The following is a 21,425-nucleotide window of genomic DNA, read 5'->3' as shown; positions in this document are numbered from 1 at the left end:
AATAGATCCCTAATGTTAGTTCATTCTATTTTCAGAGTGAATGAGTGGTACGAACACCCTGTGATGTGCTCCCAGCTACCAGACAGCCCCCTGCCCTGCAGGGAGTGGGGACCTACTGTGACAGACTAGTCCCGTTCCACAGACATCGACTCATTCTCATACGTTTCTATTGAACTCCTAAGAGGAACCCAGCAGGGGTCCATTGCGTGCCCGGTCTGGTCTGTCTGTCAGGACTCCAGGGGTCAGGCTGTCTGTCTGGGCTACAGGGGTCTGTCTGTCTGTCTGTCTGTCTGTCTGTCTGTCTGTCTGTCTGTCTGTCTGTCTGTCTGTCTGTCTGTCTGTCTGTCTGGGCTACAGGGTTCTGAAGGTCTGTCTTCTGTATGTCTGTCTATGAACAGGAAGAAGGAAAGGGTTCATGTACTGTATGTAACACACTGTGAAGCAACCGTGTCATCCGGTCCATCTAACTAGACTCTAGTCCAAAAAGGACTTCACTTTCTGGGCGATGGTATCGCGTTGGCAGAGCTTTGAGCACCCTGTCAAGCACTGTCTAACACCTTTCATATCAAGTTACGTGGTCAGCAACACATCCTTTTTGTGAGTAATTGGTTCTCCCTCTTCTCTCTCTCTTTCTCTCTCGCAATGTCCCTTTCAATGTCCCATTATCCTATTGAAAACAGGAATGACATTTAGTCCATTATTCAAGATTAATTGTATATACAATCCAAACAGAAGTTATTATTTAAAATATGTTTATGATAATTTCTATGACATCATAATCTATGACCGTAACTTTAGTAATGAGTCACTTGTTCTCAGTGAAACCTTCCAGGTTTTGCCTTTCATGCCATGCCAAGGTCGAGAGAGAGAGAGAGAGAGAGAGAGAGAGAGAGAGAGAGAGAGAGAGAGAGAGAGAGAGAGAGAGAGAGAGAGAGAGAGAGAGAGAGAGAGAGAGAGAGAGAGAGAGAGAGAGAGAGAGAGAGAGAGAGAGAGAGAGAGAGAGAGAGAGAGAGAGACTGATGCCACCATGGGAAATTCTCTCACTCAGCTCGGCCTCGGCTCAGACTGTCACATCAGCATTTCTGTAATGTTGTTATATTAGCAGTGTGTACTTCCAGTCCCAGTCAGAATTTTCCAAAACAGACGGACAAGGACCAGTCACGGCACACACAGTACGATTAGGATCTTCTTTACTACTGCTGAAATGTCATTACATGAGATAGTCTCAGGTTCTGATCTGAGGCAGAGAGAGAGAGACAGAAAGGAGAGAGAGCTGCTGGGCTGGTTCCTGTCTGCTGGACCCTGATGCCACTAGTACCCTCAATCACACACACAGCTCAGCAGACAGCCCAAACACAACTAGCACAGAAACTGAGTCAGCTTTTCTCACGTCTGGGGAAACAATGCCAAACAGGCCAAGCTGAGGTTCTGTCGATCAGCCACACGTTTTATCTTCTGTGGCCGAGCTGTGCTCTACCGGTTTAAATGTCTGTGATTGAGGGACACAGTCCTGTCCTGCACATAAAGATAAATAAATAAGTACACCATCTATATGGTCCTGCAGCACAAAGTGAAACAATCACAGCCAGACAGTCAGTCAGTCATTTTCTACACTTGGTGGAGGAGGATGGCTGAGGAGCAGTACTGAGAGAAATGACTGACTGTCTGTCTGTGATTGTATCACTTCAATTGGAGCATATTGTAAATGTGATGATGATGTAAAATACTGGACTGGATTCGGTACACAGGAGAGGGAAAGTAGGCTATGGTATATATAGTATTCTCCAGGACATTTGTTGTGTGTCTCGTGTGTAGAAATGATAGACAGAAGACACACAAATTTGAGGAAAAAAAGCATATTTTTATTATTTACTCTCCTGCCCTGTATAAATATCATCGTAATATCATAGCTATTATGTACATTTAACATTCACATAAAAAATACAAAACTATATATTTATGACTGAATCTCTATTCAACATAACAAAATAGACCAAGGGGGTTATTCATCGAAATGTATCACAGCTGTAAATGCAACAGCTGTTGACTTTTAACACATTTCTGTTGAGGACAAAACAGCAAATATATTAACAAGCAGCTGCAGATTTCCTTGAATATTCCTCGATAGAGTGAGGAAAAACAACATGGTTAAGTGTGATATATTGTATGTAATGAACATTATGTGGTACACTGCGTTTACATTTACAGAGGGAGTGATATCAATTACGTGATTGACCGCACTGGAATAGATTGGCACATAAAAGTCTACAAGAGTATTAATTGGCACATTATGAAATATGAAAACCAACATTGTCAAGGTAAAACATGAAAAACCTAATTATTCCAACTTAGACATTGTATAAAACATAATACAGTTGAAGTCAGAAGTTTACATACACCTTAGCCAAATACATTTACTCTCAGTTTTTCACAATTCCTGACATTTAATCCTAGTAAAGATTCCCTGTCTTAGGTCAGTTAGGATCACCACTTTTTTAAAGAATGTGAAATGTCAGAATAATAGTAGAGAGAATGATTTATTTAAGCTTTTATTTCTTTCATCACATTCCCAGTGGGTCAGAAATGTACATACACTCAATTAGTATTTGGTGGTATTGCCTTTAAATTGTTTAACTTGGGTCAAACGTTTCAGGTAGCCTTCCACATGCTTCCCACAATAAGTTGGGTGAATTTTGGCCCATTCCTCCTGACAGAGCTGGCGTAACGGAGTCAGGTTTGTAGGCCTCCTTGCTCGCACACGCTTTTTCAGTTCTGCCCACAAATTTTAGGATTGAAGTCAGGGCTTTGTGAGATCCACTATAATACCTTGACTTTGTTGTCCTTTGTCCTTTGTCATTGTCCATTTGGAAGACCCAATTGCAACCAAGCATTAACTTCCTGACTGATGTCTTGAGATGTTGCTTCAATATATACACATCATTTTCCCTCCTTCATGAAGCCATCTATTTTGTGAAGTGCACCAGTCCCTCCTGCAGCAAAGCACCCTCACAACATGATGCTTCCACCCCCATGCTTCACAGTTGGGATGGTGTTCTTCGGCTTGCAAGCATTCCCCTTTTTCCTCCAAACATAACAATGGTCATTATGGCCAAACAGTTCTATTTTTGTTTCATCAGACCAGAGGACATTTCTCCAAAAAGAACGATCTTTGTCCCCATGTGCAGTTGCAAACCGTAGTCTGGCTTTTTTTATGGCGGTTTTGGAGCAGTGGCTTCTTCCTTGCTGAGCGGCCATTCAGGTTATGTCGATATAGGACTCGTTTTACTATGGATGTAGATCTTTTGTACCTGTTTCCTCTAGCATCTTCACAAGGTCTTTTGAAGTTGATCTGGGATTGATTTGCACTTTTCACACCAAAGTATGTTAATCTCTAGGAGACAGAACGCGTCTCCTTCCTGAGCGGCTGCATGGTCCCATGGTGTTTATACTTGCATACTATTATTTATAGAGATGAACTTGGTACCTTCAGGGGTTTGAAAATTGCTCCCAAGGGTGAACCAGACTTGTGGAGGTCTACAATTTTTTTCCTGAGTCCTTGAACGATTTAATTTGATTTTCCCATGATGTCAAGCCAAGAGGCACTGAATTTGAAGGTAGACCTTGAAATACATCCACAGGTACACCTCCAATTGACTCAAATGGTGTCAATTAGCCTATCAGAAGCTTCTAAAGCCATGACATAATTTTCTGGAATTTTCCAAGCTGTTTAAAGACACAGTAAACTTAGTGTATGTAAACTTCTGTCCCACTGGAATTGTGATACAGTGAATTATAAGTGAAATAATCATTTTGTAAACAATTGTTGGATAAATTACTTTTGACATGCACAAAGTAGATGTCCTAACCGACTTGCCAAAACTATAGTTTGTTAACAAGACATTTGTGGAGAAGGTTGAATAACAAGTTTTAATGACTCCAACCTAAGTGTATGTAAACTTCCGACATCAACTGTACATTGTTTTAGTGGCATCCATCCTGCTCCCCTTAATAAACAAAGCTAGTAATTTTCTGAAGGGAGAGAGACCATAGTGACTCGTTAAAAGTATCGCTATGCACTGTAGTGGGACTAGGACGGGTAACTCTGGTTCAACAAAAGACTAGACAAAGCCATTTAGGTCAGCTTTGGGTCAACAAAACCTTTCTCTCACTAGGGTATATACATTGGTGAGCAACAAGTTCTCCATAAAATAAACTGGAACACACTAAACACGCTAGCCAACATTTCACAATGTTGCAAGAAGGGGTAAATCCAAATCTTGCCCACAATAAGCAGATGTGTACAGCTCAGAGAATGCATTGCAGGAGTTTACAGAACAAGAACATCAATGTGGGTAGTATTGCACCTCAAATAAATAATACATTTTCTCTTTGGATAAAATGCAAGAGACATTAGGTATACAGTAAGACAGACGGACACTGTTAATGTATAAATAATAAACAAAATATATAAATACATACAAGTAAACAACACCTACAAGATTTCAAATATACGACTGCTTAGTTCAGCCAGGGTTTCTCAAACTCGGTCCTGGGCACCCAAAGGGCTGCATGTTTTGGTTTTTGCCCTAACAATACACAGTCAATTCAAACGACCAATGCTTGTTGATTAGTTGATTATTTGAATCAGCTGTGTCGTACTAGCGCAAAAACCTAAACATGCACCCCTTGGGGTCCCGAGGACAGAGTTCGGGAGACCCTGGCTTATTTCTCTTCCATGGAAAATAAATAAGCATACACTTTATATACAATATGAACAGTATTCTGTGGCTGAACTGAAACAATATTCAGCTATTATAAGGTTTATCATCAACGTTGTATTCCAGGACATATTGATGAAGAAAATCCTAGTATTCCTGCTCTTCTTTCTCCTCTTCTTCCTTCCCCTCTTCCTCAAGCTTCCCTGTCTGATGACGAATATATGGAAGAACAAATTGTCTACTAGCAGTTGCATCATTGACCCTAACAACAGCACAGAATCTCACTGCAACATTAAGCATCATTGACCCAAACAACAGCACAGAATCTCACTGCAACATTAAGCATCATCGACCCTAACAACAGCACAGAATCTCACTGCAACATTAAGCATCATTGACCCTAACAACAGCACAGAATCTCACTGCAACATTAAGCATCATTGACCCTAACAACAGCACAGAATCTCACTGCAACATTAAGCATCATTGAGCCTAACAACAGCACAGAATCTCACTGCAACATTAAGCATCATTGACCCTAACAACAGCACAGAATCTCACTGCAACATTAAGCATCATTGACCCTAACAACAGCACAGAATCTCACTGCAACATTAAGCATCATTGACCCTAACAACAGCACAGAATCTCACTGCAACATTAAGCATCATTGACCCAAACAACAGCACAGAATCTCACTGCAACATTAAGCATCATTGACCCTAACAACAGCACAGAATCTCACAGCAAAATTAAGCATAATTTGTTATTTATTTTATTTCATCTTACTAGGAAAGTCAGTTAGGAACAAATTCTTATTTTCAATGACGGCCTACGAACAGTAGGTTAACTGCCTTGTTCAGGGGCAGAACGACAGATTTTTACCTTGTCAGCTCGGGGATTCGATCTTGCAACCTTTCAGTTACTAGTCCAACGCTCTAACCACTACTAACGCTCTAACTAACTACTAGTCCAATGCTCTAACCACCGCCCCATTGACCCTAACAACAGCACAGAATCCAACTGCAACATGAATCAAATTTTCCTTCACTTGATTCACTGACAGTCTGCTTCTCTTCTTCCATGGACCAGAGTACGGGACATAAAGAAAAGTGATTGTGGTTATGAGAGAGGCTGGAGGCTGAGAGGGGGGCTGGGCTGGGCAGTGGGGTGATGGTTTAAACCTGGTTTAAACCTGAAAACAGAGAGAACAGAACAGGGCTCATATACGCATCCTTATAACACAATACAACTTCATTTGATGCACAAGACAGGGGTCCGGGACCCATTTCTACAAAGGACCACCCTGTTGGAGTGTATTTGCCCTCAGAAAAGATTTATCTCCAAAACAAACAGCCACAGGCAGATGTAGAAAACCCCATCCAAAAAAGTATCCCATCCAAAACCCAGTCCTCATAATCCACATGCTGAAATAATTTAATTACAGCAACATTACTGTTTACAGGAGAAAAACGAGGCATTGTTGTAATTAGAGGGAGGATAAGCTGTGAGACACATGATCTATGTTATGAGTGAACCAAACATCATGGGAACAACAGAATGGCAGTAAACTATGAAGTGGTCAGTCATAAGGGTTGCCTCTACTGAGAGAGAGAGAGAGAGAGAGAGAGAGAGAGAGAGAGAGAGAGAGAGAGAGAGAGAGAGAGAGAGAGAGAGAGAGAGAGAGAGAGAGAGAGAGAGAGAGAGAGAGAGAGAGAGAGAGAGAGAGAGAGAGAGAGAGAGAGAGAGAGAGAGAGAGAGAGAGAGAGAGAGAGAGAGAGAGAGAGAGAGAGAGAGAGAGAGAGAGAGAGAGAGAGAGAGAGAGAGAGAGAGAGAGAGAGAGAGAGAGAGAGAGAGAGAGATTTTGCTGGTGGGCAAGACTACCTCATCATACTCTTACCAGTAAGTTGTTTTTGTGTAAGTGGCTTTGACACAGAGGCCACTAAGTTAGGGATAAAAAGGCGACGTTCTGTACATTACATTGGAAGTCTACCTTGAAAATAATGGACATTTTTTGTTATCTGTTGATATTTTTCATACTTTTTCATCTTTTCTTTGATTAGTTTGATATATATGGATGCGACCCAGTCCCTTGTTCTTTACGTTCTTATCCCTTGCTTGCTAGCTAGCCAACTAACTACGGCTAACAGTCACAACCTCTGCAGTCAGAATAACAGAAAAGTAGCTGCGTTTGTTTTAAGCTGTTTCCAATTGACATTAATTTGGATACATCCAAATGAATGACGGTGCCTGATTTAGCCTGGCATAGCTATAAAAGTTTGCCTTCTCGTCAGGACACTCAAGATAGTTCATTACGAGGAGATTGCACTGCATATCAAACACTAAGCTAGAAGCTAGCTAAATAGTTTGTTGCTAGCAAACCTGACAATATGATGACCTAATTCAAAAATATCAATTGCTGAAAACAGCTGGTCAAACTAGAAACATGTGGGAGTATTTTTTAATATTTGTATTTATAATTTTTATTATTACCCTTTTTTTATCCCCAATTTCATAATTTCCAATTGGTAGATACAGTCTTGTCCCACAGCTGCAACTCCTGTATGGACTCGAAAGAGGCGAAGGTAGAGAGCCATGCGTCCTCCGAAACATGACCCCGCCAAGCCGCACTGCTTCTTGACACACTGCTCGCTTAACCCGGAAGACAGCCACACCAATGTGTTAGAGAAAACACAGCACAGCTGGCAACCGAAGCCAGCGTGCGTGCGCCCGGCCGCCACAAGGAGTCGCTATAGCGCAATGGGTCATGACTGTAACAGTAAGGACCTCAGAAATTCATGTTCATCACTCACCACACTAGGTCATTAGATGCTCCCCCCAAAAAAAGTATTTGCAAAAACAAATCAAAGCTGGTAGTTTTCCCTGCGTTTACAATGTATCCAATTTCACTTTGTGTGGTTCTTGGTTTACCTTTCTATAACTTTGTAGCAAATACGGTCTGCTTGTGTAGGTGCTGTCACGTTCTGACCTTTATTTCCTTTGTTTTGTATTTATTTACTATGGTCAGGGCGTGAGTTGGGGTGGGCAGTCTATGTTTGTTTTTCTATGATTTGGGGATTTGTATGTTTCGGCCTAGTATGGTTCTCAATTAGAGGCAGGTGTCATTAGTTGTCTCTGAGAATCATACTTAGGTAGCCTGGGTTGCACTGTTTGTTTGTGGGTGATTGTCTATGTTGATTGCTTGTGTCAGCACAGTTCTCATTAGCTTCACGGTCGTTTATTGATTTTGTATAGTGTGTTTCAGTGTTCAGTGTTTTCTTTATTAAAATTCATGATGAACACATACCACGCTGCATTTTGGTCCTCTGATCCTTCTCGCCTCTCCTTTTCAGATGAAGAGGAGGACGTCCGTGACAGGTGCTTATTGCATTATGATTGCAAAGTGTCCCGATATCTTTTCCAGCTGTCCCATTATCTGGTTTTAATGCCCATTCTAGAATGCCCTTCTAGCCAATCAGAAATTAGTATTCAACAATGATCTGGTATAAGGGGACTAATATAAGGTGACTTTAATCACATTGGAAAAATTGGGTGAGGGATGTGTTGTAGTTGAACCCACATTATCTTTCATCCGGAGTTTATCCTAACTTCCACTTAAATTAAATGTTCACTTAGTCATGCATCGATGTCAATGGGAGACTAAGTGAAAATTCGGCTTAAGTGAAAGTTAGGATTTAGGATTATTATTTATGACTTTGGGTGAAGTGACTGAGGAAAAGCCTGTTTTGAAGTTTAAGACACTTTCTCATAAGTTCTCAGTGGGTGTGCGTCGCTGTGGTGCACAATGTAGGGAATAGGGTGTCATGTCACACATTAACCGTAGACTTACAGTTGCAGGAACCTGAGTGTTTGACCTCCAGGTGACGCTGCTGAGCGCATGCGGCCTGCCTCATGGAACACTCGCTGGGGTAGGTGTTGTTGTCGCTGGAGCACACACTCTCACCCGGGCGACTCTCCGGACATGGCTCGTCACACACAGAGCAGCGTCCGCGGCCACTCGCTTCATCCCACAGACACCTTTTCGCTCCCCGACACACGATGTCGCCACATGACCGGGCGTCTAGAGAGGAGACACACAGAAAGCATCAGCCAATATTATCAGACTCCCACACAGACCCAGGCCAGCACGGATATATTTCTGATTCACACAGACACCATGATTCTGGTGATGGAGATAGACGTAGTGTCCTGTCTGTGTGTATGAGAACAGACAGAACAGACATGTTTTTGATGTTTATTAGGCCTACTACTCTGGTATGTTCTGACAAAGGTCTTGGCGCATCAAAACACTGAAATCTTCATTGATCTAAGCGTGATGTATCAACTTTACAAACGGCACCCCATATTGATGCTTCAGTACTTACCAAGGCATTTCCCTTCGTACGCCACGCCGATGGACCTTCCCAGGATGCACGTGGCTCTCCTCAGATGACAGGCGCTGGCATAAACAACGCCGTCGTTGCCACACAGGTACTGGTCAGGGGATTTCACCTCTGGACACTGGTGATTACAGGCCACACAGTAGGCATTGTTGGTCTGGTCCACGACACACGACGCAGAGCCAGGGCAGCGAACTCCGTGACACGTCTCTGTGAATGGAAAGACACACACACACATGTAGAGGCATGACTCACATGTGACACTATTCATGTCATGTGAAACATTCAAATTACACACAATTGAAACATTTCACTTCACAACTCTCAGGTTACACCAGGTAAATATTCCACCACCTGTGATGTTTATTTTTCCTTGCTGCTAGTCTATCTATACGCTTTCTTACTGCCTAAGTTTGACTTAGCTTATCTGTGATATCAGATGGCAGACTCCACCTCACACTTCTGGTCTTTTTTGGACCTGCAGACAGGGCCGGCTCCAGGCATAAGCGACATAACAGGTCTATTGAGAGTAAAAATAGTGAAATACACCAGGAGCAATTTCGAAATTTGGTTGTGCATCAGTAGTTTTTCTCATGTTATGTCAGTCACTCAATTAGCTGACAATTAGCCATGTCAATGTTTTGATTGGTAGTTAGTCTAGCATGCTATCTAAACATGTAGCAATCTTGGCTGAGTACCGACTGTGCCCAGGGGCCCTGACTTTCAGGGGGCCCCTATTGATTTTTTTTGTCATTCTCACTCAGATATCATATTAACATGGCATAAGTCATGGCAGAATGTGTAAAGTTATAGGAACGTAGCTTTAAAGGCCCCCAATAGAGGGCAATGCCATCACTATTTCGACATAATTTCTGATCAATAGCATAAATTCTCATTTAGGTTCCACCTCCGAAGAATGATGCATGCTGATAATACATATTCACGAGTTGAGGGTGGGAACATGGAGTGGAGAATTGAGGGTTTCAACATGGAGTGTAGAAATAATATCAAGCAGGGCACTGGCATCCATCAGTGTAGCTAGCTAGCATGCTAACCTTATATAGCTAGCTAATGTTACTAATTGCCTCATTCAGCGCGACACATCTCCTTCACATAGAGTTGATCAGGCTGTTGATTGTGGCCTGTGGAATGTTGTTCCCCTCCTCTTCAATGGCTGTGAAAAGTTGCTGGATATTGGCGGGAACTGGAGCACGTTGTCGTACACGTCGAGCCAGATTATCCCAAACATGCTCAATGGGTGACAGGTATGCAGGCAACAGAAGAAATGGGACATTATCAGCTTCTAGGAATTGTGTACAGATCCTTGCAACATGGGGCTGTGCATTATCATGCTGAAACATGAGGTCATGGTGGCAGATGAATGGCACGACAACGGGCCTCAGGATAACATACAATTGTGTTCATTGTCCGTAGCTTATGCCTGCCTATAGCATAACCCCTGCCACCATGGGGCACTCTGTTCACAATGTTGACATTAGCAAACCGCTCGCCCACACAGTCTGCCATCTGTCCGGTACAATTGAAACTGGGATTCATCCGTGAAGAGCACACTTCTTCAGCGTGCCAGTGGTCATCGAAGGTGAGCATTTGCCCACTGAAGTCGGTTATGACGCTGAACTGCAGTAAATCCAAGACCCTGGTGAAGATGACAAGCAAGCAGATGAGCTTCCCTGAGATGGTTTCTGACAGTTTCTTCAGAAATTCTTTGGTTGTGCAAACCCAGTTTCATCAGCTGTCTGGGTGGCTGGCGATCCCGCAGGTGAAGAAGCCAGATGTGGAGGTCCTGGGCTGGCTTGTTAACAAGTGGCCTGCGGTTGTGAGGCGGTTGGATGTACTGCCAAATTCACTAAAACAACATTGGAGGTGGCTTATGGTAGAGAAATGAACATTCAATTCTCTGGAAACCGCTTTGGTGGACATTCTGCTGTCAGTATGCCAAATGCACGCTCGCTCAAAACTTGAGACATCTATGGCATCTGTGTAATGGTCATGCTGTTTAATCAGCTTCTTGATATGCCACACCTGTCAGGTGGATGGATTATCTTGGCAAAGGAGAAATGCTCACTAACAGGGATGTAAAAATGTATTTTTGAGAAATAAGCTTTTCATGCATATGGAACATTTTGGGGATCTTTTATTTCAGCTCATGAAACATTGGACCAACATGTTGCGTTTATATTTTTGTTCAGTATAGATAAACAAGTTTGTGGAATCTGTACCAATCAAAGCAGTGGAATGTGGTCAAAACCATTCATCTTGGGGGGAGCGGGGTTCCAAAATGCAACATATCACACGCAATTTTATAATTTATAAAATGGTCATATATATTTTTTTAATACATACTAACTCAAAAATAAGTAAAACTTGACAAATTATCCAATGGGTTATGATAATTTGCTGGTAAAAAAGTGGAGTTGCAAAAACACAAGTCTGCACACCCTATTTTAATTTGCTCCATGGCTCAGGCAGCCAAATGTAGACTACAGCGAAAAGCTGTTTGGCTCAGCCAAACATGGTCTATTGTATTGCTCAGCTTAATTGCAACTCGTGAAGAGGAAGAACTTTGCAGGTGTTTCTGATTAGCCATGCTGGTGGGTGGCAACATTCAAACAAAACCCAGCCCTGAAAAGAAATGCAGACAGGAAAGTATTAGCACGTCCTATCACAGAGGAAACGCACAGCATTGGTTACTAAAGTTACTACTTCAACCCAAAATATATCATACTTTGACTTAATTTATTACTTATTGATTGAAATCATTGTGCAACATCATGGGCATCGTCTTTCAGCTGAAAAAAAAGTGCATGTCTTGACCTTTAAAACTGCTAAAATGTTCTCTCCACCGAATGGCAAAATGGGTTGAATTGCAGGAAATTAGCTGTAAAACTGCAAACTTCTTCTCTCTGCCCCATGGCAAAATTAGTAGAGTTGCATAAATTTTGTTATAACATTTCAAAAAAAAATCTCTCCGCCCCAAGGCAAAATGTGTAGAATTGCAGGAAATTAACTTTAAAACTAAAATGTTTCTCTCCGTCGTACAGAGAGCGGCCAATAAAATCCCGCTTAGGGCCCCCAAGCGGCTAGTGCCGGCCCTGCCTGCAGAACTAGAGCTGCCTAAACCCATCTGCCTCTGTGCCCATGCACCAAAACATGTTCTATGAATCAGGTCGATAGGGGAGTCTTCCCTGAGCTGTGTGTACTGTCTTCCTGTGTCTGAGTCTGTTACTGTAATGCCTATTCTACAGCCTCCAGGCCATGGTACTATACTCCTAAAAATAAAGGTGTTATCTATAACCAAAAGGGATTCTTTGGTTGTCCCATAGCATAACCCTTTGAAGAACCTCTTTTGGTTCCAGGTAGTAGCCTCTGTGGAAACGGTTCCTAAAAGAGTTCTTTTTACACCTGCATTGTTTGCTGTTTGGGGTTTTAGGCTGGGTTTCTGTACAGCACTTTGAGATATCAGCTGATGTACGAAGGGCTATATAAATACATTTGATTTGATTTGATTTGATTCGACCAAAAACCAAAATGTAATGTCTAGTCTACTGCCACCAGACCATGGTACTGTAATGTCGAGTCTACTGTCTCCAGACCATGGTACTGTAATGTCTAGTCTATTGTCTCCAGACCATGGTACTGTAATGTCTAGTCTACTGCCACCAGACCATGGTACTGTAATGTCTAGTCTACTGCCTCCAGACCATGGTACTGTAATGTCTAGTCTACTGCCTCCAGACCATGGTACTGTAATGTCTAGTCTACTGCCTCCAGACCATGGTACTGTAATGTCTAGTCTACTGCCTCCAGACCATGGTACTGTAATGTCTAGTCTACTGCCTCCAGACCATGGTACTGTAATGTCTAGTCTGTCTCCAGACCATGGTACTGTAATGTCTAGTCTACTGCCTCCAGACCATGGTACTGTAATGTCTAGTCTACTGCCACCAGACCATGGTACTGTAATGAATAGTCTACTGCCTCCAGACCATGGTACTGTAATGTCTAGTCTACTGCCTCCAGACCATGGTACTGTAATGTCTAGTCTACTGCCTCCAGACAATGGTACTGTAATGTCTAGTCTACTGCCTCCAGACAATGGTACTGTAATGTCTAGTCTACTGCCTCCAGACAATGGTACTGTAATGTCTAGTCTACTGCCTCCAGACAATGGTACTCACTGACCCTTATACACATACTTTATAAATGAATTGGTCGGGTTGCAAAATTCATGAAACGTTCCCAAAATTTTCAGAATCAGGATGGAATAAACAGGGATGGAATCCTCCAACCGGGATATCTGGAAAACTTGGGAATTTTGGGGAAAGTTTCATGAGTTTTGCTACCTTAATCCCGAGGGGGACTTACTGCGGCAGCGTCCGTGGTACTGGACCTCCAGGTCAGGATGGTTCCTGCAGCGGGCCCTGAGCATTGTACACTCATCCTTGTAGGATTTTCCATCCGACCCACAGATGGACCCCCTCCTTGTGACGTTGGAGCAGTCTGGAGCACACACACACCTGGGCTTGTTCCTCTTGTTCATCTTGCATCTCTTCCCAGGACCACAGTCAACGCTATCGCATGTTTCTGGGATGGATGGATGGATGGATGGATGGATGGATGGATGGATGGATGGTGGTTGGGTGGGTGGGTGGGTGGGTGGGTGGGTGGGTGGATGGATGGATGGATGGATGGATGGATGGATGGATGGATGGATGGATGGATGGGTGGGTGGGTGGATGGATGGATGGATGGATGGATGGATGGATGGATGGATGGATGGATGGATGGATGGATGGATGGATGGATGGATGGATGGATGGATGGATGGGTGGATGGATGGATGGATGGATGGATGGATGGATGGATGGATGGTTGGGTGGATGGGTGGGTGGATGGGTGGGTGGTTGGGTGGATGGATTAATTTAGGAACAAATCAAGTCATCATACATAAAGAATATGATATATGGCCAAATTCCTTTATCAAAACCCATTATTGCAGGATACTATATGGAGAGTCATTATAGTTCATTAACATATGACATGCCATACACATGATAACATGTTGGAAGTTCCACCAGAATAAGTTCCATCAGAATAATGTTGCACCACTTGAAGTCATGATATTGATCATCACTCACCTTTACAAGGTATGCAATTAGGCGCGCCTCCATTGAAGATCATCCATCGGAACAGCGTGCTGTTGGGCACATCTTCCTCGGTCCATGCGGTGCCCAGACGACCACTCCGGCAGCAGTCCTCTCGGGTCATCCCGGACATGTAGAGCACCTGGCACCGGCCGTTCTTTCCCTGCTGCAACCAGCAGTTACCCGCTGGAGAGAGACGGTCCGTGTCCAATTAAAGTCTCGTATGCGCACGCGTATAACGGTAGAGTATTGCCTTATTTGAGCATGCTACATCTTTAACAACGCCAACTTTTCCCCATAGCACCCTATATCCATTTCTACTTTTTTTTGTTTAGAGAAAAGTTCTACAATACAGGTTATGCCAAATGTGTTCTGATTGCGTAAAGACCAATAAATCCCAATGCAGCGTGATTTCACCGGAGGACTCCAGGGAGGAGCTGCGTGTACTCACTCCTCCTTGGGACCCACCAGTCCATCTGTCTCAGGCTATCAGCTCAGCTTGTAGGAGAATGACCCACTTGTAAAGGTATAGGAAGTCACATTGACTAGTCTCCGAACCTATTATGCAATAAAGATTGTACCTGTCCGTCTACCAATTGGTCATAGATTTTCTTTCAGACTAGGCCTACACATGCGTCATTTTATGATTGATCGCATGTTTTGATTAACTACGTTAGATCCAACATATTTTGCTTTAGACACAATCCCAATCATTCAAGACAAATCTGAGTACACAACCCACACAATAACCCATATTTTCTTATGAGGTATTTGGAAGATACATGTACTGTTCTCGCTTGGCTGATGCTTCAATGTCGCCTACAATTTGACCATAAAAAGTTATACCATCCTTACTCAATAGTATAACTGGTCACATAATCAATCACAGCATACTCACCCTGGACTTTGTAGTCCTCCATAAAGTGAGTGAACCACATAAAAAGTGCAATCACGCCTTGACGGAGCTGTGGTGTTTGTAGCATCCTAAACATGGGAACGGATGGGAGAGTGGCGCGAACGACTGCAGTCCTGACGCACAGCGGATAAGTTGTGTCTGTGCGCACGCGATGCAAAGCTCAGTGAGTGACTGTCAAACTGTCTGACTCCGTCTCTCTTTTAAAATCTTTAAGGGTCTCTAGCTAAATATCTGAAGTGGGCGGTCTTCAAATTGGTGGGGTGGGGGATATTTTTGCTGTTGTATAGTTCTCCCTTCATCAGGTCCTGAACAGTAACTAGACTCTATAGAGTTTCTCAATAGTGAGTTTGCATTAAAGGATTTTAAAGAATGGTTTCGGGGCAGGAGTAGTGACGACATTGGTGCGTAAAGAGATTGTCAAGAACACAATGTTGATCAGACAGTTGTACCTGTGTCATCAATTGTACACCTACTGAAACGACATTAGTTTGCTGTTGTTTGCTCATTTTAGTAGCGTAAAATGTCAGCTGTTTTGAGATGTCATTAAAAGTTCGTATGATGCAGTATATTCGTTATCAGAGTTATTCGCAAGAAATACAAATACAATAGGGTTAAATATATGTGCATTTCTTTCTCCAAGTGGGCTAGTACACCCACTGGCCCACGCCGGTTTTGGTTATGCGTTAATCTTTCTAAGTTCTCCATTGCTGTGGATAGATAGCCTATAAGAAATGATAATAATAGCCACAGGAATACAACCATTCCAATAATAGATTGGTGAGTAGTTTGGCCCTCGCTCTCTGGGGTCAAACATATAAATATAGGCTGTACAATCCCGTCTACAAAGAGGCTTATAAAGATAAACATATACATTAGCCAACGCTTAGCTGTTGAGCTGCCTTAGTGTGAATAGCTTACCCCATATGTCGCAACGCCTTAACAGGGGGCATCTCACATGTGCCACCTCTGGACAGGTAGACTACATTTACGTCCTCAACCATAACGGCTCTGCTTTCAAATGGTGATATCGTGCGCCCTCCGTTGGTAGACATCTAGAACTGCACCTCACCTGGTCCAGTTTCTTTGTGCTGGTGCCAATGTGTGCCAATGTGTGCCAAGGGTGTGCCAAGAGAGCAATGATTTTGTGATAGTTGAAATGATCAAATCGAATGACCTAACCTCTAATAATCTGTTAAATGGTTAAATTGACATTTCTAACGTTTTGCAACCGATACATATTAGTCATAGTTTATATAGGCTAAACCTCAAATGGCAACACAACATAGACAGAATAAGAAGTGAGCATATAAACTATGCATGATAGCATGATAGAGGGGAAAATGTGGTTTCAAATGTTCTTTATGGCATAATTTTGATTTGTTTGGGTCTAGCCTATATGCATTAGGGGGACATCTAGTGGTCTGTCCGCAAGAATAATATTGGCGTGAATGTGTACGCCTCCTATTTCCTGCATACCAGTCAGCTGACTGCGACGATGAGCGACTGGGGAGGTAAATACACATGGTCCAGGGTCTGGCAGTAGTAACATAGTAGCCTACATTCATTTGATCAATGTTGCGGATACAACTTCATTCATGACTACCGAAGTAAGAGCAATAGGCTGTTTAAGAGTGTTGACCTGTTACTGTCATGTTGGAGAGTTCTGCAAATACTGGTTTCAAATAGCCTGGCAAATGAACACTTTTAAACAGCCTATTACGCTCATTTTGAAACCACTATTTGCAGAACTCTCCAACATGACAGTGACAGGTCAACACTCTTAAACAGCCTATTACGCTCATTTGAAACCACTATTTGCAGAACTCTCCAACATGACAGTGACAGCTCAAGGTTTATCTGAATTGTTTGCGTCTCTCTGTCATGAGTGGAACTACAATTGATTAGTGTCTTACTGTCTTTACGTTTATAATAGACGTCCGTGTTGTATTTCGCCAAAAATGCTGAGTTGACGGGACACAAATCAGAGACGTGTGTACAGTGTATAGTTTATTTTTCAAGCAGAAATCTATCTCTACTAATTTCAGTTTTACTTATATGATCCCCTGACTGCTTATTTTAGATTCCTCATCCCTCATTCCTAATACAGAGATGTCTGAGGAAGGAGGAAGGGGTCCGAGGGACCTGATCAAGGTGACCCATGACAAGCTCTCTGTGGATGCAGTGTCAGACTCCTCACCAGCCCCTCCTGTGGTGCAATTTCCATCTTCATAGTTGAGTAGGGACTTTACACATATCTCATCTCCATATACAGTATCAGTCAAAAATTTGGACACACCTACTCATTCAAGGGTTTTTCTCTATTTTTACTATTTTCTACATTGTAGAATCGTAGTGAAGACATCAAAACTATAAAAGAACACATATGGAATCATGTAGTAACCAAAGAAAGTGTTCTCACGAGGACCGCTCTCAAGAGGACTGCCACAGGAAAGGAAGACCCAGAGTTACCTCTGCTGCAGAGGATACGTTCGTTAGAGTTACCAGCCTCAGAAATTGCAGCCCAAATAAATGCTTCACAGAGTTCAAGTAACAGACACATCTCAACATCAACTATTCAGAGGAGACTGCATGAAAAAGGCCTTCATGGTTGAATTACTGCAAAGAAACCACTACTAAAGAACACCAAAAAGAAGAAGAGGCTTGCTTGGGCCAAGAAACACAAGGAATGGATATTAGACCGGTGGAAATCTATCCTTTGGTCTGATGAGTCCAAATTTCAGATTTTTGGTTCCAACCGCCATGTCTTTGTGAGACGCAGAGTAGGTGAATGGATGATCTTCGCATGCTTGGTTCCCACCGTGAAGCATGGAGGAGGAGGTGTGATGGTGTGGGGGTGCTTTGCTCTTGACACTGTCAGTGATTTATTTACAGTTCAAAGCACACTTAACCAGCATGGCTACAGTATTCTGCAGCGATAAGCCATCCCTTCTGGTTTGCGCTTAGTGGGGCTGTCATTTGTTTTTCAACAGGACAATGACCCAAAACACACCTCCAGGTAGTGTAAGGGCTATTTCACCAAGAAGGGGAATGATATAGATGACCTGACCTCCACAATCACCTGACCTCAACCCAATTGAGATGGTTTGGAATGAGTTGGACCGCAGAGTGAAGGAAAAGCAGCCAAAAAGTGCTCAGCATATGTGGGAACTCCTTAAAGACAGTTGGAAAAGCATTCCTCATGAAGCAGGTTGAGATAATGCCAAGAGTGTGCAAAGCTGTCAACAAGACAAAAGGTGAATACTTTGAAGAATCTGAAATATAAAATATATGTTGATTTGTTTTACACGTTTTTGGTTACTACATGATTCCATATGTGTTGTTTCATAGTTTTGATGTCTTCACTATTATTCTACAATGTAGAAAATAGTCAAAATAAAGAAAAACCCTTGAATGAGTTGGCCCATATGTGTTTTTTCATAGTTTGAATGTCTTCATTAAATATATTTAAAACCAAAAAATGTAGACTTTTACTGAAGTATCAAAATTACATTTGATTTCTAAAATATGCTTAAGTATCAAAAGTATAAATCATTTCACACTCCTTATATTAAGCAAACCAGACGGCACCATAACTTTGACATTTTTTTGAGGATAGCCAGGGGCACACTCTAACACTCAGACATAATTTACAAACAAAGCATTTGTGTTTAGTGAGTCCATCAGATCAGAGGCAGTAGGGATGACCATGGATGTTCTCATGAGAAGTGCCATTTTCCTGTCCTGCTAAGCATTTGAAATATAACGAGTACTTTTGGGTGTCAGGGAAAATGTATGGAGTAAAAAGTACATTATTTTCTTGAGAAATGTAGTGAAGTAAAAGTTCACAAAAATATAAATAGTAAAGTCCAGATACCCCCAAAAAGTACTTCAGTAGTACTTTAAAGTATTTTTACTTAAGGACTTTACACCACTGATCAGAGCGCACCCATTTACACTGAAGGCTTGTGTTAGGCTTTAGCTCAGCAGGCTAATGCAGTCAGTCTCGTGGCACACAATAGACCCTGGTTGGAAGTTTGAACACAGTCGCTCACACATGTTCAGTCAAGGCCAGGATGTCCGTGATGGTGATTAATTCATTATTTCAGGGACGACAAGGAACAATTTTGAGGGAAAGAAGGTGGTGCAGTTGGAGTATGAAGCCTATGTCCCTATGGCCCAATCAGAATTCAGGAAGATCTACACAGACATCAGGGCAAGATGGCCCACTGTCAGGCACATCTGTGTCCGTTATCGACTGGAGTGAGCTTCACAAAACTCCCTGTGTCGCATTCCTGGTAAACTAACTAACTAACTAACTAACTAACTAACTAACTAACTAACTAACTAACTAACTAACAAATAACAGTGTTGTAACTCTGAGACAGTAACTCTGTTACTATGTGATACTATGGGAAGGGAACTGTAACTTTATGAGAGATTGCTTCAAGACTAAGTTAATTCTTCTGTTTTCCAAACTGGTGCCTGTGAATGAGGCCGGTGTGATCATCGGCATCTCATCTCCTCCCCGAGGGAACGCTCTGGAGGCAGTGCAGTTAAAAACACCCTGAAAGCCACCGTGCCCATGTAATAATAATCTAATATAATAATATATAACATTTACCAGATCTTTTATCCAAATGCAACTTAGTCATATGTGCATACATTATGAGTGGTCCTGGCAATCAAAGCCAATTTCCTGGCGTAGCAAGCACCATGATCTACCAACTGAGTTACAAACACCATGATCTACCAACTGAGTTACAAGCACCATGATCTACCAACTGAGTTACAAACACCATGATCTACCAACTGAGTTACAAACACCATGATCTACCAACTGAGTTACAAACACCATGATCTACCAACTGAGTTACAAACACCATGCTCTACCAACTGAGTTACAAACACCATGATCTACCAACTGAGTTACAAACACCATGATCTACCAACTGAGTTACAAGCACCATGATCTACCAACTGAGTTACAAACACCATGATCTACCAACTGAGTTACAAGCACCATGATCTACCAACTGAGTTACAAACACCATGATCTACCAACTGAGTTACAAACACCATGATCTACCAACTGAGTTACAAACACCATGATCTACCAACTGAGTTACAAACACCATGGTCTACCAACTGAGTTACAAGCACCATGATCTACCAACTGAGTTACAAACACCATGCTCTACCAACTGAGTTACAAACACCATGATCTACCAACTGAGTTACAAGCACCATGATCTACCAACTGAGTTACAAACACCATTATCTACCAATTGAGTTAAAAGCACCATCTGAGTTACAAACACCATAATCTACCAACTGATTTACAGATTACCAGTTAGTGTCATCACGGAAATGCTATACAATGTTGTTACAGTACTATAGTAATAATTACATTTTTACTACACAGGTATAAGAGCAACTAAATGTAAAGTGTTTACAAAATGTATGTATGGTGTACTTTGCACAATGCTCAGCATAATGATCACAAGGCATAGGGTACTCATTAAGTAAGAGTTGCGTGAAACTAATCATTTTCAAGTGATAGTCACACGGCTCCAGAACCTGTCTGAAGCCTGTCTGACACAGTTTGAATTGGTACATTATGCTGAATTCATATCCAAGTGAGAAGGTGGTATTTACCACATTGGACTTGGAATAATCTAATTTGTAATTACTAGTGGGTAACTTCTATCATCCTGATCACAGACTTCTCCTACATGCTGACCTCTGACAGGACCTACGAAAGAAATGACCTCTATAACATAATTTTTGGCAGTTTAATGTAACAACAAAACATTCAGTCATAAAAAGCTATCTATTAATATGTTTTTTTTTAACATTATAATTTGTTTAATATAATGATAGCTGTATTTTAAGGTTGATGCAGCTTGTTGGCCATTAGCCAATGTGTTCAATGCACATGAATGCATCTTAAGGCTATTTACGAATTCTCAACTGGTAATTACCACCTTCCACTTGGTTATGAACGCAGCATTAGTTCCACGGGAAGCTAATACTGGAGGATTTTTTTCTGTCTTTGGTAGAAGGTGTATGAAGCTGACGAGTCCTGTTGGAAAGAGAACAATGAGTGCCAGTGGACAGGACAGAGTTGAACTCTGACCTCATCTAGGAGCTTTTCTATGGCAAATATTAGATCACACACAGTACCAGTGAATCTAAAGCTGTCCCCAACAATATAAAAAGTCATTCA

The 21,425-nt window shown here is 42.1% G+C and overlaps 1 protein-coding gene across 2 annotated transcripts; it reads right to left on the bottom strand.

The window, feature by feature from the left end:
- Nucleotides 1–1,840: 1,840 nt before the first annotated feature.
- LOC118391531 (follistatin-A-like) lies at nt 1,841–15,461 on the bottom strand. Of its 2 annotated transcripts, none has more exons than XM_052458406.1 (6): nt 15,182–15,461; nt 14,278–14,469; nt 13,505–13,639; nt 9,104–9,328; nt 8,569–8,799; nt 1,841–5,913 (listed from the first exon to the last, which is right to left on the bottom strand). In XM_052458406.1, exons 1-6 carry the CDS (start codon nt 15,273–15,275, stop codon nt 5,897–5,899), a joined length of 894 nt encoding a protein of 297 aa, XP_052314366.1. In that variant the 5' UTR covers nt 15,276–15,461; the 3' UTR covers nt 1,841–5,896. The 2 variants fall into 2 exon arrangements, with proteins under 2 accessions (XP_052314366.1, XP_052314365.1); XM_052458405.1 differs by having other exon boundaries at nt 13,505–13,723; nt 15,182–15,424.
- Nucleotides 15,462–21,425: the final 5,964 nt, after the last annotated feature.

This window comes from Oncorhynchus keta, chromosome 12 (assembly GCF_023373465.1).
Source record: "Oncorhynchus keta strain PuntledgeMale-10-30-2019 chromosome 12, Oket_V2, whole genome shotgun sequence".
In the NCBI taxonomy this organism is placed as follows: Eukaryota; Metazoa; Chordata; class Actinopteri; order Salmoniformes; family Salmonidae; genus Oncorhynchus; species Oncorhynchus keta.
The sequence above is the reverse complement of the archived record's forward strand: the minus strand, read 5'-3'. Positions and strand labels throughout refer to the sequence as shown.